This window comes from Elephas maximus, chromosome 6, assembly GCF_024166365.1.
Source record: "Elephas maximus indicus isolate mEleMax1 chromosome 6, mEleMax1 primary haplotype, whole genome shotgun sequence".
Classification (NCBI taxonomy): Eukaryota; Metazoa; Chordata; class Mammalia; order Proboscidea; family Elephantidae; genus Elephas; species Elephas maximus.
The window spans coordinates 130679729-130700641 of NC_064824.1; the positions used below are offsets into that span (position 1 = coordinate 130679729).

Here is a 20913-nt window from a genome sequence, read left to right on the forward strand (position 1 = left end):
GGAATTCAGATCTGAAGTGTTTTGCTTTATGTGTCTGGCCTTTAGATCGATTTGCTGGGAAAATGATATGGTTAAATTAGATGATTTTATGTGGTTCAAATGACAAATTTCTGCAAGTGTCTTAAAGGAAGATTTGTTTATCAACTCTACGTTGGTGAAAATGGAATTCTGTTTCTCCTAATACCGTAAGCCAAGAACACCCTTCTCTTTAGGAAAATATCAAAGGGAGTCACATGATTTTTTTTTTTTTTTAGATACAGACAGAGGGACTTAATAAACTGAGTCGTTCAAAGCCTGTGAAAATCTTTCTAAAAGGAGACCATTAACAGTAGCCCATGGCTAAGTTTGGGAAGAGGAATTGGGGAGGAGGTTGGGGTTGAGGTGGTTTGGGAATAAGGATTATAATTTTTACATTTGAGTTTTCTTATCATTTGCAGCAATTATATGCTTTTAAAATATCTTCAGGGGTTATCTGGGCAGATGAATTATGGGACCATTTTGTCTGTGTTTGTTCTTGTTTCTGCTTTAGAAAAAGTGCTTGAAAGGTCAACCTAAACCAGCGTTTCAGTTCACCTGGAAGAAGAGACTTGTATAAGGCATTACCTTCTTACACGCCGTGATGGAGCTACCCAAGCTGCTCCCCGGGCTGCTGCTGCCTCCGCTGCTGCGCTGCAGCTCCAAACCGTCACACATCAGGGGGGACTCCACGTTGCTGTTTGTGCCCCAAAACACACAAAAAAGAGCACATTCCTGTCAGTCTTCTCTGTACTCAGAAATGAAGAATGAATGAAACACGGGGTGATTTATTAAAAGCCGTCTTTACAGGTTGCATTCAACACGGCAAATCCTCCTGCTGACCTTGACGTTTCTTTGTTGGGTTCACTTTTGTAATTTGTGGGACCACCAGGGACTATCCTATTGTGCATGTAAAACTGCAACCCAGTATTTTCCCCACTGTTCGAGGGACACAGTCGCATCTGGCTGCCTGCTAGCAGTGTTAGCATCTTAAGCAAGCAGCTTTAATACCCAAATGAAGTATTTTCAGGTGCCACTTTAATTCAGCTCGTTCAATACAACACATACCAAAATACACATTTTAGGTTTTAAAATGAGGGGAAAACACAATTTTGATCAGGAGCAAAACGGTACCATGAGAAGCACACCAACTTTAGAAAGGGCAGTCATCCCTGTGCTGATGGGAGCCAAGGACCTTAATCTCTCTGCCTACAAAATTCTAGATTTATAGCCATCCTCCCATCTCTGTCAAATCTTGATGCACTTGAATATGTACCAAAACCAAACCCCTTGCTGTCAAGTCAATTCTGGCTCATAGTAACCCTATAGGACAAAATAGAATGGCCCCATAGGGTTTCCAAGGAATGGCTAGTGGATTTGAACTGCCGATGTTTTGGTTAGCAACTGAGCTCTTATGACTATGTACAGGCATGCATAGATATTTTAAAAGATTTAAATTTATCTCTATCTCCTACAGAAATGATAAGAAATTGAGATTATCACCAAAATGGATTTTCATGGTAAGATTTGAGATGGAGAATGGAACCCAATATAAATACAACAGCCCTCTATAACACGGATTTCTGTGGACTTATCTTCTGAAAATAAACTAATTTAGAATTTAGAAAAATATACTGATACTGTATAATGCCTTCTATTGTTTTCTCATTATTGTTGTTGATTACATTGACATACAACTCATTAAAATACCTTTTTGGAATATGAATAGTTCTGCATATAATTTTCCACCCAAATTTTCTCTTAAAAGAAGCACCAAATACACCACCAGCTAAACATATTTGGAACTAAAACATAACCCTGGTGTTTGAGTCCTGAATCTGTTCATTTTCACTGCGTTGCAACTGGCCATACATCAAACAGCGCATGACTCGTCTGCTAGCATTTCCGTTATTAATGACGATGAACGACTTTCGTTTTTTATGACTATTGATGGTGCCACACGACAAATCACGGATTCAGGCAAAAATCGCATGGAATAATTCAAGTGAAATCCATTTTGTTTTAAATTTTCATGTATTATTTTCTGAGTAATTGGAGCCTTGAAGACCAGAACGAACCTAATTTAAGTTATAGGATAGCACCGTAGTGTAATCTTTAATTGACTGAGGAGAGACAGTTTAAAAAGGAAAAAAAGTAACTGGGTCCAAATCCTGGCTATCAGTCCCTAGCTACATGTCCATGGGCGAGCCACCTAGCCTTACTGGGACTTGGTCTCTCCGTTTATAAGTGACATGTTTGCACCAGAGTCTGTGGTCCCTCTTCACTCTGGAAGTTCCTTGCAAAATATCAGAGAAGGTCTGTGTTTTCAGACACATTTTTATAGGTTTCCCACAATATGGGGTCAATAACTTCTTTTAAACTCCCGTTTCACTGTGACTCCATCTCAAACCCAACTGCAGAAATTTCTCTAAATGCTTTCTAAGTGTCAGAGGATTCTTGTCCACAGGGCAGTTTGACTTTTACCCAAAGGTAAAAAATATGTTTCATTGTTAGGTTCCAAAAGCAATTACATGTGGAAGATAAGATTATAGACTGAGCTAACCTTGAGCTGGAGGAACTTGGCCCAAGAGTCAAGAAAATCATATATTACTCACATATTCATACATTACTCCTTCTACGAGCCAGTCAAAGTCCTGTGTGTGAAGTTCAGAAAGAGAAGTAATAGGGTTTCCATGGCTACATGTCTTGTGGCTACTGTGTCCTCTAAACATCCCAGGGAGTTAGTGTAGCTCTCCCAACCAGGCCATCCCGCAACTCATGGTCAGTGGTGGTCCATCTCCCAAGACTTTTTACAAGGTTAGGGATCAGAGGCGTGGGAATTAGGGAGGCTGAGAAGTAAGGCTAACGTAGACTTCAGGCTGGTCATTCCTGATATAAAACATAATAGAAACAGCACCTCAACTATCTCTGACCACTCTAGAGGGAAATCACATCTAACTTGGGCAGAATTGGTTGGGTCCAAACTTAGGGAACAATTTGAAAACAGAAAAAATGTAAAAGATGATCCCCGAAAGTTCCTTATTTGCCCGTGAAGCAGACTGTGTATGACTTTAGGTATACAATCTGCTACAGTACTTTTTATGCACCCAGAAGTTTAAGAACTTCTGACCTCATCTAGTGGAAGGAAGAAATGACAAGTATACCTTTACTGCAGGGCTTATCCCATTTGTTATAATGCTAAGCCTGTACAGCATTCATATATATGTGTGTATGTGTCTCTCTCTCTGTGTGTGTATGTGTATATATATACATTTGTTGTGTTAAGGGTTAAATGAGACAGTACAGTCATATAAGCCAAACCAAGCCCATTGCCGTCAAGTCAATTCCAACTCATAGCAACCCTATAGGACAGGATAGAACTGCCCCACAGAGTTTTCAAGGAGTACCTGATAGATTCAAACTGAGTCATATGGTGGGATGAAAAGAAGTGCCTTACTTAATGACAAGTGTGTTGCAACTCCACTGCATAAATATTAAAAGTCTCCAGAAATATGTCGTAAAGCAATGTAACAATACCTAATATTCAAAAGCATATGCTGTTGTTACATGCTGTCACGTCTGTTCCAACTCATAGCGACCCTATGTACAACAGAACGGAACACCACCTGGTCCTGTATCATCTTCACAATTGTTGCTATGTTTAAGCCCATTGTTGCAACCACTGTGTGAACCTTTCTCATGGATGGTCTTACTCTTTTTCACTGACCCTCTACTTTACCAAGCATGATGTTCTTCTCCAGGAACCAGTCCCTACTGATAACATGTCCAAAGCACGTGAGATGAAGTCTCGCCATCTTTGCATCTAAGGAGCATTCTAGCTATACTTCTTCCGAGACAGACTTGTTTGTCTTCTGGAAGTCCATGGTATATTCAATACTCTTCACCAACACCATAATTCAAAGGCATCGATTCTTATTCAGTCTTCTTTATTCATTGTCCAGCTTTCACGTAAGGCGATTGAAAATACCATGGCTTGGGTCAAGCACAGCTTAGTCCTCAGAGCGACATCTTTGTTTTTTAACACTTTCAAGAGGTCTTTTGTAGCAGATTTGCCCAATGCAATATGTTGTTTGCTTTCTTGAATGCTGCTTCCATGGCCATATGTAAGGAAAACATATGTAGGGTAGGCTTATTTCTTAAACCATCTGACATGGATGAGAATCTCCAATAAGCGACTTTACAACACAGCATTTGGGATGGGGATGAAATTTTTAGAATATTAGCAAAGATGTTATCTTTGGTCTCTAGAGAAGTGGAATATTTGCTGCTACATGACGAGGCAGAGATTGCAGCAACATGAAATTCATGCATTTATTACTATGAATTCAAATTACCATTAAAACCTCCCGTCAGCCTTCTAGTTTGCTCCTAATGGGTGAGGCTACAGGTTCTTCCCTGGGATTTTCCTTTGATGTTGACAATATTTATTAAGCACATCCTCTCACTCAGACTGGCTTCATGCTGAATTTGCTAAATGTGTTTCAATGAGGAGACAGATCAAGGTAGGAAAGGAATTATAAAAGTAGAATTTGGGAAGACATATTATGGAAAAACAAGCAGCTTTCCTATAGGAAAAAATGTCATATGTGATTGAGGTGTTGAGTTGCCACCGTACTGGATTAACCAATGACTCATGCAATGTGAATAAGCAGTAAAAATGTTGTTGTGTTGTTGGGTGCCATCTGGGCGTTTTCGACTCACAGCAACCTGTGTGACAGAGTAGAACTGCCCCATAGGGTTTTCTTGGCTGTCATCTTTAAAGGAGCAGGTTGCCAGGTCTTTCTTCCGCAGAGCCCCTGGATGGGTTCAAATCGGCAACTTTTCGGTTAGCAGCAGAGTGCTTAAATGTTTTCACCACAACTACAAAAATTCAGTCACTTCCCCAGAGGGAGAGATGTCCAGTTATGGAGGTAGAGTTGTCTCTATGTGGCAAATTGAAATGTTCTACTGCTGCCTGTGAGCAGATCAGAGGAGGTCAAAGAGGATGTCTTTTATTGGCAGAGATGGAGGCTTCTTTTTGCGTTTGATGAACAAGGTTGCAACTTCAATAGGAATAAATGGAGCCAGCATAGGAAAGACCCTCTATGAGATGGCTGACACAGTGGCTGCAACAATGGGCTCAAACATAGCAACACATATGAGGATGATGCAGAACCAGGCAGTATTTCATTCTGTTGTACGTAGCATTGCTATGAGTCAGAGCCGACATGACAGCACCTAACAAACAACAGAAAAAGCACAGGGTAGGGGTTAGGATGACAAACTCTGTAGCCAGAGTGCTGAGGTTCAAATTCCAGCTCTGTCACTTCCTAGTGTGTGATCTTGGACCAGTTACTGAACTTCTTCACGCTCATTTTTGAAATTTGCAAAAAAGGTGGTGATGATAATAGTATCTATGTCTAAGGTTATTCTGAGGATTAAATGAAAAACTCTTGTAAAGCACTTAAAATAGATATGACATATAGAACCTGCACAGCACTAGTTATCTTTTATTTTTCCAAGGTTGAGGGAATTGTTTCCAAAGCATGTATTGAACATTTCAATAATAATATAAAAAAAATCTCCCCACCCCCAGTTATTGAATGAAATTCTTTCAGCTATTTAACATAAAATATTTAAAGTAATGATATCAACAACAACAGCATCAACTAACATTTATTGGGTTTTTGTGACTGGTTTTTCATGGAACATGCTAAGTGCAGTCCTCACCTAAGCTCCAGGAAGAAAGCATCATAACTATTCTTCTTATACAACAGAGGAAACCAACACTCAACGAGGTTAATAAGCTGGTTTTGTCCACCGTGAGTAAGAAGCAGAGCTGGACATTGAACCCAAGTCTGTTGTACATTTAAAACTTACTCTCTCGTTGTTTCATATACCCCGAAACAATTTGATGCTGCATGTAACTATCCTAGAAAAATGCAGCCATTTTCTAGGATAGTTACCTACAGTTCTTTTATGAACTTCTGAAGGAGTGTTGTTGTTGTTGGGTGCCGTCGAGTTGATTCTGGCTCATTGCGACCCCATGTGACAGGGTAGAACTGATGCATACGGTTTCCTAGATTGTAATCTTTACGGGAGCAGATTGCCGGGGTCTTGCCACAGGGTTGCTGGTGGGTTTGAATCATTGACCTTTTGGTTAGCATTTGGGCACTTAACGACTGCCCCCCCACCAGGGCTCCTTTCTAAAAGAGTGTTGTCATTAGGTGCCCTCAAGTCCTTTCCTACTCATACCCACAGAAGAATGAAACACTGCCCAGTCCTGCCTCATTCCCACAATTATTGTTATGCTTGAGCCCATCGTTCCAGCCATTGTGTCAATCCATCTCGTCGAGGGTCTTCCTCTTTTTCCTGACCCTTTGCTTTGCCAAGTATAATGGCCTTCTCCAGGAACTGATCTCTCCTGATAATACATCCAAAATATGTGAGATGTAGTCTCGCAATCCGTGCCTCTAAGGAGCATTCTGGTTGTACTTCTTCCAAGACAGATTTGTTCATTCTTTTGGCAGTCCATGGTATATTCAATATTCTTCAACAATACCACAATTCAAAGGCATCAATTCTTAGGTCTTCCTTAATCATTTTCCAGCTTTTGCATACATATGAGGCAACTGAAAACACCATGGCTTGGGTCAGGAGCATATTAGTCTTCAAAGTGACATCTTTGTTTTTTAAGAACTTAAAGAGGTCTTTTGCAGCATATTTGCCTAATGCAGTGCATCCTTTGATTTCTTGACTGCTGCTTCCATGGGTGTTGGCTACGGATCCAAGTAAAATGAAATCCTTCCTTAAAAACTTCAGTCTTTTCTCCGTTTATCATGATGTTGCTTATTGGTCCAGTTGTGAGTGTTTTTGTTTTCTTTATGTTAAGTTGTAATCCATGCTGAAGGTTGTAATCTTTGTTCTTCATCAATAAATGCTTCAAGTGCTCTTCACTTTCAGCAAGACAAGGTTGTGTCATCTGCATATCAAGGGTTGGTAACGAATCTTTCTCCAATCCTGATGCCCCATTCTTCTTCATATAGTCCAGTTTCTCAGATTATTTGCTCAGCATACAGATTGAATAGGTATGGTGAAAGGGTATAACCCTGATGTACACCTTTCCTGACTTTAAGCCACACAGTATACTCTTGTTCTGTTCATCAAATGACTACTCTTAGTGTATGAGCACAATTAAGTATTCTGGAATTCCCATTCTTTGCAATGTTATCAATAATTTGTTATGATCCACACAGTAGAATGCCTTTGCATGGTCAATACAACACAGGTAAACATCTTTCTGGTATTCTCTGCTTTTAACCAACATCCATCTGACATCAGCAATGATATCCCTTGTACCACATCCTCTTCTGGATCCCACCTGAATTTCTAGCAGTCAGAAAAATTTCAAAAATTTCCTGGCATCAAAAAAATTTCTTGGAAAATTTTCAAGAAACTGTCAATATACTGCTGTACCAGCTTTTGAATGATCTTCAGCAAAATTTTACTTGCATGTGGTATTAATGATATTATTCGATAATTTCTGCATTCAGTTGGATCACCTTTCTTGGGAATAGGCATAAATATGGATCTCTTCCAGTTGGTTGGCCAGGTAGCTGTCTTCCAAATTTCTTGGCATAGACAAGAGAGGACTGACTTACAGTGCTGCATCCATTTGTTGAAACACCTTAATGGGTATTCCATCAATTCCTGGAGCCTTGTTTTTTTACCAATGCCTTTAGTGCAGCTAGACTTCTTCCTTCAGAACTATTGGCTCCTGATCCTATGCTCCTTCCTGAAATGGTTGAATGTTGACCAGTTCTTTTTGGCATGGTGACTCTGTGTATTCCTTCCATCTTCTATTGATGCTACCTGTGTCAGTTAATATTTTCCCAGCAAAATCTTCCAATATTGCAACTAGAGGCTTGACTTTTTCTTCAGTTCTTTCAGCTTGAAAAATGCAGAGCATGTTCTTCGCTTTTGGTTTTCTATCTCCAGTTCTTTGCACATGTCATTATAATACTTTACTTTATCTTCTCGAGCCACCCTTTGAGATCTTCTGTTCAGCTTTTTTACTTCATCATTTTTTCCTCTTGCTTTAGCTACTTGATGTTCAAGAGCAAGTTTCAGAGTCTCTTCTGACATGCATTTTGGTCTTTTCTTTCTTTCCTGTCTTTTTAATGACCTTTTTCTTTCTTCATGTATGATGTCCTGATGTCATTCCACAACTTGTCCCGTCTTTGGTCATTAGTGTTAACGTCTCAAATCTATTCTTGAGATGGTCTCTAAATTCAGGTGGGATATAGTCAAGGTTGTACTTCAGCTCTCCTGGACTTGTTCTAATTCTCTTCAGTTTCAACTTGAACCTGCATATGAACAATTGATGGTCTGTTCTGCAGTTGGCCCCTGGCTTTTCTCTGACTGATGATATTGAGCTTTTCCATTGTCTCTTTGTAGTCAATTTGATTCCTGGGTATTCCATCTGGCAAGGTCCACAGGTATAGTCACTGTTTATGTTGGTGAAAAAATGTATTTGCGATGAAGAAGTCGTTGGTCTTGCAAAATTCTATTATGTGATTTACTGTATCGGGCCATATTTCCCAATGACTGCTCCTTCTTCTTTGTTTCCAACTTTCCTATTCCAATCATCTGTAATTATCAATGCATCTTGATTGCATGTCGAATCAATTTCAGACTGCAGAAGTTGGTAAAAATCTTCAATTTCTTCACCTTTGGCCTTAGTGGTTGGTGAGTAAATTTTAATAATAGTCCTGTGAACTGGTCTTCCTTATAGGCATATGAATATTATCCTATCATTGACAGCATTGTACTTAAGGATAGATCTTGAAATGTTCTTTTAGATGATGAATGCAATGCCATTCCTCTTCAAGTCATCATTCCCAGCATAGTAGACCATATGATTGTCTGATTCAAAACGGCCAATACCAGTCCATTTCAGCTCACTAATGCTTAGTGAAAATTTCCAATTTTCCTGGATTCATACTTCATACATTCCACATTCTGATTATTAATGGATGTTTGCAGCTGTTTCTTCTCATTTTGAGTTGTGCCACATCAGCAGATGAAGGTCCCAAAAGCTTGACTCCATCCACTTCTTTAAGGTTGACTTTGCTTTGAGGAGGCAGCTCTTCCCCAGTCACATTTTGAGTGCCTCCCAACCTTGGGGGCTCATCTTCTGGCACTGTACCAGACAATGTTCTGCTGCTATTTGTAAGGTTCTCACTGGCTAATTATTTCAGAAGTAGGCCGCCAGGTCCTTCTTCCTAGTCTGTCTTAATCTGGAAGCTCAGCTGAAACCTGTCCTCCATGGGTGACCCTGCTGGTATTTGAATACCAGAGGCATAGTTTCTGGCATCACAGCAACATGCAAGCCCCCACAGTACAACAAACTGACAGGTGTGTAGGGGTCTAAAAGGGTAGACACCTATATTAATAATGAGCATTACTGAACACCTACCATGTGCTAGTATGTAATCTACATTTCAGTTCTCCCGACAACCGGATGAAGCGGGCAGTATAACTACCCAGCCCCCACTCCACTTTTTCACTTTATAGAGGAAGGAACTGAATATTAGAGGTTTAAGTAACTTTCCAATAGTCATGCAATAAATATGTGAAATATAGAATAGTGTACACTCAAAACCAGGTCTGATTTTCAGCCTATGCCCTGAACCATTTTGTTATATCATATTTCCCATGTAGCAAAGAATTCAGGTTTCTTCAGATTAAGAAGATATTGACTAAATTCCAAATACACGTTTTAATTTAAGCCCATTAAGTTTTGAAACGATCTTGTTAGGATATATTTGATGACATCCACCAATGTTTTCAGATGTCAATTGGGGTGAAGCAAAGAATGCATGGGCATGGTGTCTGGGTTCCTCCTTTTCATCTCTGGCAGCAACTCATCCAAAAAAATCAGTAGATCACTAGCACACACTTTTTCTGAAAACTAACTTTAATTGGAAAATTATGGTATGCTAGTCATTGTGCCGGAAACACTGGTGGTGTAGTGGTTAAGTGTGGCTGCTAACCAAAGAGTCAGCAGTTTGAATCCACCAGGCACTCCTTGGAAACTCTATGGGGCAGTTCTACACTGTCCTGTAGGGTTGCTATGAGTTGGAATCAACTTGACGGCATTGGGTTTGGTTTTTGGTTAGTCATTGCACAAGCTTAGCTTTATATGCAATAGATTTAATACTCACAGCCCTATGAAGTATGTACTTTTATCCCCAATCTATCAGAGAGGAAAAGGAGACATAGAAAAGTTACATAACACTTGTATACAATCATAACTCTAGAAAGTGGCTGACACAGTGTTCGAACCAAGGCAATCTGATGCTACAGGCTTCTTTCCTAACACTACACCATTGGATGCTTAGGGAGTATACATATGTGTGGTGTTGTTGCTTGCCAATTGATTTGCATGTTTTTGATTTGTCAAAGTAAGCCTTTTCCATTGTTTGATGGTATGGTCAAGATTTACCAAAAAAAAAAAAAAAAACCAAACCCAGTGCCATCGAGTCGATTCTAACTCATAGCGACCCTATAGGACAGAGTAGAACTGCCCCATAGAGTTTTCAAGGAGCGCCTGGTGGATTTGAACTGCTGACCCTTTGGTTCGCAGCTGTAGCACTTAACTACTACACCACCAGGGTCAAGATTTAGTGTTAAGAAATTCTACAGAACAGAGTTTTTGAAGAAGCATTTGAAAAAGGTATCAAAGTCCAATTTCATATTTAGATAAAATGGCATAGATAGCTATTTTATAACAAAATCAGACAGACTGTTGTTAGGTGCCATTGGATTGGTTCCAACTCATAGCGGCCCTATGTACCACGGAACAAAATACTGCCTCGTCCTGCACCATCCTCACAATCGTTGTTATGCTTGAGCCCACTGTTGCAGCCACTGTATCAATCCAACTTGTTGAGGGTCTTCCTCTTTTCCACTGACCCCCTACTTTACCAAGCATGATGTCCTTCTCCAGGGACTGATACCTCCTGACAACATGTCCAAAATATGTAAGACATAGTCTCACCATCCTTGCTTCTAAGGAGCATTCTGGTCTGTCTTCTTCCAAGACAGATTTGTTCGTTCTTTTGGCAGTCCATGGTATATTCAATATTCTTCGCCAACACCACGATTCAAAGGCGTCAACTCTTCTTCAGTCTTCCTTATTCATTGCCCAGCTTTCACATGCACATGATGCGATTAAAAATACCATGGCTTGGGTCAGGCCCACCTTAGTCTTTAAGGTGACATCTTTGCTTTTCAACACTTTAAAGAGGTCCTTTGCAGCAGATTTGCCTGATGCAATGGGTCTTTTGATTTCTTGAAGGCTGCTTCCATGGGTGTTGATTATGGATGCAAGTAAAATGAAATTCTTGACAACTTCAATCTTTTCTCCGTTTACCATGATGTTGCTTATTGGTCCAGTTGTGAGGATTTTTGTTTTCTTTGTATTGAGGTGTAATCCATACTGAAGGCTGTGATCTTTAATCTTCATCGGTAAGTGCTTCAGGTCCTCTTCACTTTCAACAAGCAAGGTTGTGTCACCTGTATAACTCAGGTTGTTAATGAGTCTTCCTCTAATTCTGAGGTCTCGTTCTTCATATAGTCCAGATTCTTGGATTATGCTCGACATACAGACAGATGGACTCATGTAAAAGTTTTTCAAGCAGCATATTGAGGTAAAAAGACAGCATAACCACTTTGGAAAACTTCATTTCCAAATCATTGAGTTTTTTTTGTTTTGTTTTTTTAACTCATGTTATCAAAGAATTACCATTACTCTAAAAAATGATGACTTTGAATATGAACAGCAATGATAGAAGAACAGCCTACCCATTGCTTTTGAGTCAATTCTGACTCATAGCAACTCTATTGGACAGAAGAGGACTACCCCATAGGGTTTCCAAGGAGCAGCTGGTGGCTTCAAACTACAGACCTTTTGATTAGCAGCCAAGCTCTTAACCACTGGGCCAGCAGGGCTCCACATAAGAGCCTAGAATCATAAATTCATTGTGAAGAAATAAGAAACATGAGGTTGATGGGAAATGATGAAGAATTTGGGTATGAATGACTGGATATGAGAGTACAGGAAATTTCAAATAACTATTACTTAAAACATTTCCTGTGGTTGAATTTAAACAGATGGACAATGGAGTAATAATCATAAAACTTTTAAGTCATCTAACACTTTGCTACTCAAAGTTTCATCCACAGATCAGCAGTATTGGTATCACCGGAGAGCATGTTGTTGTTGTTGTTAGAGTTGGCCCCTAACTCTGGCAACTCCCTGGACAAGAGGATGAACCACTGCCCAGGCCTGTGCCATTCCCATGACCGGTTGCAGATCAGACCATTGTGACCTATACGGTTCCCATTGCTGATTTTCAGAAGTAGATCGCCAGATACCCAGAATCTAAAGCTTCTCTCTAAAGCTGCTGAATCAGAATTTGTATTTTAAGAATAAGCCCAGGTGATTCATATGCGGTTCGAGAAGCACTCATCTAACACATATTGAACTGAACAGGCATTCACACTTGCTCTTGGGACTTTGTACACGATCTTCATTTTTCTAGGAACACTCTTCCCAGTTGCCTCCTACCTCCTGGTTAATTCCTACTCTATCATTGAGTCACAGTTTATGAATCACAATTTAATCCATTACAGGGTACTCTCCACTCCAAAATGCCTCCAACACACGTGTACACACACACACACACACACACACACACACACCTCTACCCCATTCTCCTACCCCAACCCCAGTTTAAGTATAATGGACACTTGTATGTTCCAACAGTGTCCCGAACCATTTTCCTCTGTTAAAATACACATCCATATGGCACGTAATTTTGTAATATTGGCCTGTCTCCTCCTTTAGACTGTAGGTTCTGGATGGTTAGGGACATTTTAGAACCTAGGATAGTGCTGGTAATGGTAGAAGCTCAACAAATATTTACTGAAGCTGTTTGTTCTTCTCTTTCTGAGCATCCTGGTTGACCTAAAAGATTAGGCAGAAACAAATATTTGAATTCAATGTGAAATGTTCTGCAGTGGTAACAGATGGTGGGATAAGCCACATCTGAGAAGATAATTTAAAGAATTTCCCAGGATGGTTTTAGGAAAAAGAGGATTTGCTGCTATTGTTTCTAAAATGTCAAGTAAACACACTGTCAAGTTAGACTATCTTAACAGATTCTAAATAAGATTTGCTCTGCTTCCCACTTCAAGAAAACTTTCCCTAAAACATAATAATTACATTTTGATTGTCTCAATCCTATTAAGGATATCTACTCTTGAGCTTCATATTAAATCCTTTAATCTCAGCTGAAAAAAAAAAAAAAGGCTCTATCAGAAGAGGTCTTGCGCAAGGAATTGAGATGCTGTCATTAAAATTAATTTAATAATATACCACAACCAAGAATTGAAAAAAAAATTGAAAAGATTTAAAAAATATGACTTCACATGGTTCAAGAGAAATGCTTGCTCAAGTAGAGGTCCTAAGTTTACCCTCATCCAAAGGGATTAACTTCTCATAAACCCATTGCCGTTGAGTTGATTTCAACTCATAGCCACCCTATAGGACAGAGTATAACTGCCCCCATAGGGTTTCCATGGTCTTAAATCTTTACCGAAGCTGACTGACACATCTTTCTGCCATGCAGCAGCTGGCGGGTTTGAACTGCCGACCTTATAGTTAGCAGCTGAGCACTTACACTGACTGCCAGAGTTCCTCTTAACCTCTCATAGTTGTAGTTAGAATCATATGGAGTGTTAGCTTCTCCCTTCTTCATCTTCTCAGCAATCTGTGCACTCTCCCCTCTGGTTTCTTCTCCTAGGTAAAGAGTTTCCTTTTTTTTTTTTCTGGTCATGTTAATGCTTTCCTTTTCTAGGTTGGAGACATCAGACAATGATTTTCCCATCATGCCATCCACCCAACATGTCACCAGCCCTTCAGTGGCTGAAAGACCTGTAACCCATTGAACCCATTGCAATCTGGTCCATTCTGACTCGTAAGGACCCTATAGAACAGAGTAGAACTGCCCTATGGGGTTTCCAAGGAGAGGCTGGTGGATTTGAACAGCTGACCTTTTTGGTTAGCAGTGGAGCTCTTAACCACTGTGCCACCTGGGCTCTGAAAGATCCTCATTAATTCCATAGGATTTTAGTAAACGTAAGAAAAGAAATGACAATCCAAACCTTAAAATAAATAAATAAAAACTATCTGTTTCAATATTTAAAGGCAGTTCTGAACTTTCAGATTTCCTGGGGTGATACAAAAACAGTAACAACAGCAACATCAATAACAGTATAAAGTGGCCAACCTTTTATTTCCCAACGTGAAGATATTAAACAAAACAAAACAAAACAAAACAAAACAAAACAAAAAACCCTCACTACCTCTGTTCTCGCCTTTGAAAATGTTGTTGCAGACCTAAGTGTGGGAAGCGTTGGCAGACTGTTAAGAGATAGTATTAAATGACAACACAGAGAATGTAAATAGGTCATTCACTATCATACATAAAATAAGTGGCTCATTCTTTGCAGAAGGAATGGCCTCAAATTAGCCGCTCTCTAATTCAATCTCAACTATTAAAAACAAAACAAAAAAGTCTCCCAAAGATCAAAGACAAGATGATAGTATTGTTATTTAATATGGGACGTAATTTGTAAACACCAATGGTTGGCAAATGACAGATTTCTAGTACTAGCTGTGCTAAAATATTCTATCTTGAAAAAATTATCTTGAGTAGTGTTCAATTTAGACTTTTTCTTCCAGGCAACTCTGAAATCGATCTGACACGTCTCTTGAAGCACGAAACCTCATCAAAAAAAGATGACACGGAAAAATAACTGAATTGCAATATAAAAGACAATTAAATAGTATGCTTCTTAATATAAGAAAGGGCTGTACCATAAAAGGAGTGTTATTGGTGGTAATATACATAATATAAAGTAATATTTATTGAATCATCATCTGTATGTCAGATGCTGTGCTTTGCAAATTCATATATTATCTCTTAGCAGGAAATAGTCTCACAGGTCAAGGGTTTATTAACTTTGCACCTTCAAAAGCTATTTCACAATCTTAGGCTTCACCAAGAGCCAGAAAGTAATTTTGAAAATAGAACCCTTTGTTCAACAAAAGGATCAAGCCAGGGAGTGTGATGGCTTAGTTCGCCTTCGGTTTTCTTCTGGTTAAGAAAGGTTATGGAAACGTTTTTGCGAACACATACTCTGTAAATGCTGTGTGTAAGGCCCGAAATACATATCATTGTTGCTACGTTAATTTTGCATGAATATGAATTTGTACATGACCATAACTAGATACTTTACCAAAAGATTTATCCCTGGCGTGCTTTATTTATTTCTTAAAAAAAAAAAATGTAGGTGTATAGTTGTTTGGATGATCAGAACACATTATGTATGTCCCTGCACAGAGAGTTTAGTTCAGATAAATACAGGATAAATGTTACAGTAACCATCTCAACTCTCAACTAATTCTCTTCTACCCCCGTGGCCTGCCCCACCTAACACTGAGCAAGGGGGAGAGCCGTCCCAGGTAAGGCTGTGTTATACTATCTTCTCTGTATTACTGCTAACAGAAATGGCAACCAGTGAATACATAGCAGGTGCTTAGCGCTCTACTAGATGGTGTACATGGATATTTAATTATATCCATATTATAGATGAAGATATTGAGGATTAGAGAGCTTTGGCATATAACCCAAGGTTATATAGCTGATAAATTACAGACTTGAGAGTTGACCTGCTGTTCATTACATTGTATACCACGTTATATTCCACTGTGACAGCTAACGTCCTCTCTAATTCTTTGCTTCAGGACCATGACATCAAAATGAGTTCAAATGTAGCCAACTCCCAGTGCTTTGGCATTTGAGAAACGTAGGCTCAAGTTTTGGCTCCACACCTTACAGATGAATGAAATTAGACAAGTTATTCAAACCTTTCGTTAGCTTCATTGCCTCGTCTGTAAAAGGCAGGTGCTGATAGAAGCTTTGTGATGGGACTGTGGTGATAGTTAAATAGGATAATTTATGTAAAACAGTAACACAGTCCCTGGCACAGGGTAGGCACTCAATACTATTGTGAGAAATGCAATCACATTAAGCTTTGTAAATTTTATTTACTCTAAGGGTTTCACTGTAAATTTTTAGGATATTAATTTTTTTTTATATATATACAGACATTTTGAACAAATGCAAATATTTATTAGCGTGACATTTATTGTTTTGGTTCTCAGTCCTGGGTTTCCCAAATATATACAGTAAAGGTCCCCATACCTACCCTGACTTTAGACTATCATCCTCAAGGGCAGATTATCCAATAGGCAAGGTAAGCACGGGCTTACGCGTGCTTACTTACTAATCTGCAGTGAACAGTTTCGTATGTGTTTCACGACACCATGTTAAAGTGAAACCATGTGAAATTGTTCGCTACAGACTAGTAAGTAAGTACAAGTGAGTCGTGCTTGCCTCGTTTACTGAGTCATCCATCCCTGTCAGGGATTGTAAATGCAAAAAGAGGCTTTGATTCTGCAGGAACGTGCTGTGGGGGTGCGAGAAAAGCGGAAATAAGCCATGCCTAGAAGCATAATCTTTGATATGGTGAGAAAATGTGAAATTGTTCAATACAAATTAGTAAGTAAACACAAGTAAGCCTGTGCTTACCTTGCTTACAGGATAATCTGCCCTGATCATCATGAGGCTATAAATGAAGAACAACAAAGGCTTTTTGAAAAACCCAAGACAGCATAATTAGTCTAAAACTGTACAAAGATGCGGACTGTTCAGGTACAACATCTTATATTTATCAATGCGGGCAAATATGCAGATAATTGAAGCAAAGCCCCAAAGTTAACAGAAGACAAATCTCATATAGTGAAAATCTGAATCAAAAGTGTTTCTAATGGAAAGTAGTGGAATTGCTAAGATGCTACTTTGACAAAAATTTGATAAGGCTACTGTAATAAATACATGCAAATGGTCTTTCTAAGGTAATTTTTATATGTTTACTCTTGTTTCTGTTTGCTCTCTCAATTTGCTGGGCAAACCTTTTCTGCCAAGGGATATTGAGTTCCATGGGGACTCTGCTTCAGTTATCACAAGCCCATATCTTGGTGCCGAATTTAGGAAATGTTACTGGAGGCAAGAAAGAGACAGGGCCTGACCTGAATCAGGAATGTTGGCCATTTACACTTCAAGGTTTTGGCAGTTATGTGCAAATGGTATGCTGAAGTGAAGGGGAGTAACAGAAAGAAAAGACGTGTTGGTGTGTGTGAAGAATGTGGGCATGGGCCATTCTGATTTGTCTAGTGATTTTCGTGCAGAGTGTAGATCTTAACAAATTTTGTGGAGTGTCTCAGTGAATGAGTGAATTCTGTACCTCCTCTAAATTAAGAAAACCGATAGATCGTTGTTTTGTTGATCAAAACCACATGTGATATTTTACATGTTGCTTCTGGGAATATAGATTTATATGCCTTTTCTGAAAAGCAATCTGGCCATACTGTTTAAGACTCTTGTTCATACTTGCTACGCAGCAATGTCCTTATAGGTATCTCTTCTAGAGGAAAGACTTATGTGTCTAGATGTTCAATTCAGTATTATTAATAATAAGGAAGCAACTTGGAATGAAACAATATTTTCACGAATAAGGTACATTGTTGGAATTGGTGTGCAGACATTAAAATGATGCCTCTGACTCCAAAAAACATGACATGAGAAAACACTCCAATTTTGAATGAACTCAGTCAGATACACGATGCCATACTCTGTCACCGTTGACACAGGTAGCAGGTATCCTTTGAACATATATAGGATTGATCAGGTCATTTCTGTGCTTAGAACCTTGCAGTCGAGGTACCACAGGGCCCTACGTGCTTGGACTCCTGTTACCTCTCCGACCTGGTCTCCTCTGCTCTCTCCCTCCCTTCCTCCACTTGGTCCAGACTGGCTTCCTTGCTATTCTTGAACTGGCCAGGTACACGCTGCCTTAGCGTCTTCACCTGTTCCCTCTGCCTAGAATGCTCTTACAGAAAAGCTGCATACCACACTTCATCAGCTGCTTCAAGTCTTCCTCAAATGCCCCCTTCTCACTGAAGTCTCCCCCGACCATGCTATTTATCATGCCACCTATGCCTCCCTACCCCTGCTTCCCAGTCTCTCAAACCTGTTCTACTCTTCTGAGTATCATTTTCTAACATACTATAACATACCCTGCTACCCATTGCCATTGAGTCGATTCTGACTCACAGCGACCCTGTAGGACAGAGTAGAACTGCCCCACAGGGTTTCCAAGGAATGGCTGTTGGATTTGAACTGCCCACCTTTTAGTTAGCGGCCGAGCTCTTAACCACCACACCACCAGGGCTCCACTATAACATATTTACTGGCTTTGTTATTTATTATGTGTCAATGAATACCACCCACTTGCACCCCCAGTCATAAGCTCCATGAATATAGGGATCTGTGTTGGCTTTTGAGTCGGAATTGACTCGATGGCAGTGGGGGGGGGGGCGGTGGGCGGGGGGGTGTTGGCTTTTGCATGATGTAGTCAAGAATAATGCTTGGCATATCGCAGGAGCTGAATAAATGTTTGCTGAATCAATGGCTTAATCAAAACATAAATATATACATAATTTCAAATGCGCAAATAATATATAAAATGTCAACAACAGTTACCACTGAGTAATGGGATTATTTCTGTTATTTACTTTCTTGTTCTTCTCTATATTTTCTCAGTTTTCTACATTGAGCATGTATTATTTTGTGATCAGAAAAAAGACCTTTATTTTTAAAGGTGTGGTATCAAGACCTTTGTATTGGAAATCTAGTGCTTACAGATATATTTGGGAATGTAAAATCTACTATAATTATAGTTCTAAGGAATTTTCCTGATTATCAAATAATTTCATCCTTTCGAATCCAATAAAATTTACAATCTTAACAAACAGATTACTGCTTTAGTGATGAACTCTGGTAGTTCCCACCAAAAAAAAAAAAAAACCCCAAACCCGTTGCCATCCAGTCGATTCTGACTCATAGCAACCTTATAGGACAGAGTAGAACTGCTCCATAGGGTTTCCAAGGAGTGGCTGGTGGACTCAAACTGCCGACCTTTTGCTTAGCAGCCATAGCTCACCCTAGCTCTTAACCACTGTGCAACCAGGACTCCAGGCCCCACCAGGGTTAACACATAATTCAGTTGCCACAGTGAAAGTAGACTGATGTGACTGGTAGAAGTGGCAAAACCAATGAAGCCACAAATTTGCCTTAAACCAAGGGCAAGTTCCCGTGGCAAAAGCTTTAATACTGCGTGAGAGGTCTCTTTTATCTATGAGTATCTTGCTTCCATAGTATCTCCAGGGAATGAGGCTGTCGAACTACTCCATAGTTGTCTATGTGGACAACTGGTGACATAAAATTAAACTTGGAATTCCTACTGAGTGCTTCACCTGATATTGGATAGTGAGACTTTACTGAGATCAGTGAAGCAGAAGGTCTTGAAAGCAACTGGATGGAGTTTCTGCCACAGTTTAAAACAATATCATCATCACACCATAAATGAAGGTCCTCTCCAAAGAATTACCTTCCGATGGGTAAGGAAGGCCAATGGTTTATTTTTCTTAAACTGTCTTAATTGACTCAAGAATTTTATTGAGCTCTTTGTTGGGTACATTAAAGTAGTTTTTAAATTTCCAAAGCCCTTTGGGAGGTTTCCAAGGAGAGTTAACAACACTCAGCGAGTTGGAATGGGATTGAAGACTAATCCTTAAAAAGGCTGGGGACGTTTAGCCTTGCCCAGTGATTTCTGCCATCAAACATTCTGGCAGGCATATTGGAATTTAATCAATGGCCCCTCTAAATGTACCCGGAGTTCCTATTTTTACTACTGTAGATGATTCCGAGTTCAACTAACTTCATTCCCTTGTCATGAATACATTTTACCACTTTAAAAAGTACAGCTGCGAATGTCAACATACCATAAATAAAAAGAGAATAAACTTATTACTGAGGTAGTTTTAGATCAAGGGCATTTGGCAACGAGAATATAAATAGAACTCACAAACCGGGACCCATACACTGGCCTGGGCCAACATTAAAATCTTTTCATTTAGTTGCCAACACTTGAAAACTAGGGAAATGAAACCACAAAAAAGTCTGGATTTCTGTCTTCTCTTGAATTATTGGTAAACCAGGCTACACTGGGCAGTGATAGATGAATTTGGGACCTTTTAGATTCAGCATCCATCTGAGTTTGCTGCCCTCTCATTTTCATTGCAAGTATCATCCTGCCAGTATCTGATTTGAGAAGTCCTGAATAACAAATCTCCCAGATGTATTTTTTTGTCCCAGATTTTCTTCCTCTGGAGTTTTATAATTATATAACCATGCAGTGAGTCATTTTTGCTCTTAGATTTATTTACCATTTTAATTTGCATTGCATTGCATTTTGAAGAAAACCACGTTAAAACGTGATTGTGTTAGTAGGTTTGGGAGCAGGACTTTTCTGCTGTCACAGCTGAAGGTTTCGTAGGTTATCTAGCAAGCTACACACACAACAAGCAGAGAATTGGTTTTTTTTTTTGGTCTTCGAGACAGTACCTATAGAAATCACAATTCAATAAATGTATCTTTATCAACGGTAGTACGTGCCAGTCTCCATTTTAAGGAACATCTGTATTGCATACCAAAAGAAGAGGACTTTTACAATCTAGTGAGGTGGAATTAAACATAGCCAGATTTTCCTTCCAAATTTGTGTTTTTGATTCTCGAGGTGAAAAAGAATATCTGATTCACGATTGAACCTCGTAAGTATCCAGCACAATGCTGGCCACTTAGT

The 20913-nt window shown here is 39.4% G+C and overlaps 1 protein-coding gene across 2 annotated transcripts in view; it reads right to left on the bottom strand.

Moving 5' to 3' along the window:
• SPHKAP (SPHK1 interactor, AKAP domain containing) overlaps positions 1 to 20913 on the bottom strand; it is a 189070-nt gene that overhangs the window by 140791 nt on the left and 27366 nt on the right. For both annotated transcript variants that reach the window (XM_049888379.1, XM_049888378.1), the window contains exon 2: positions 604 to 712. In XM_049888379.1, coding sequence (XP_049744336.1) covers positions 604 to 712 — 109 coding nt within the window. The remainder of the gene's footprint in view (positions 1 to 603; positions 713 to 20913) is intronic.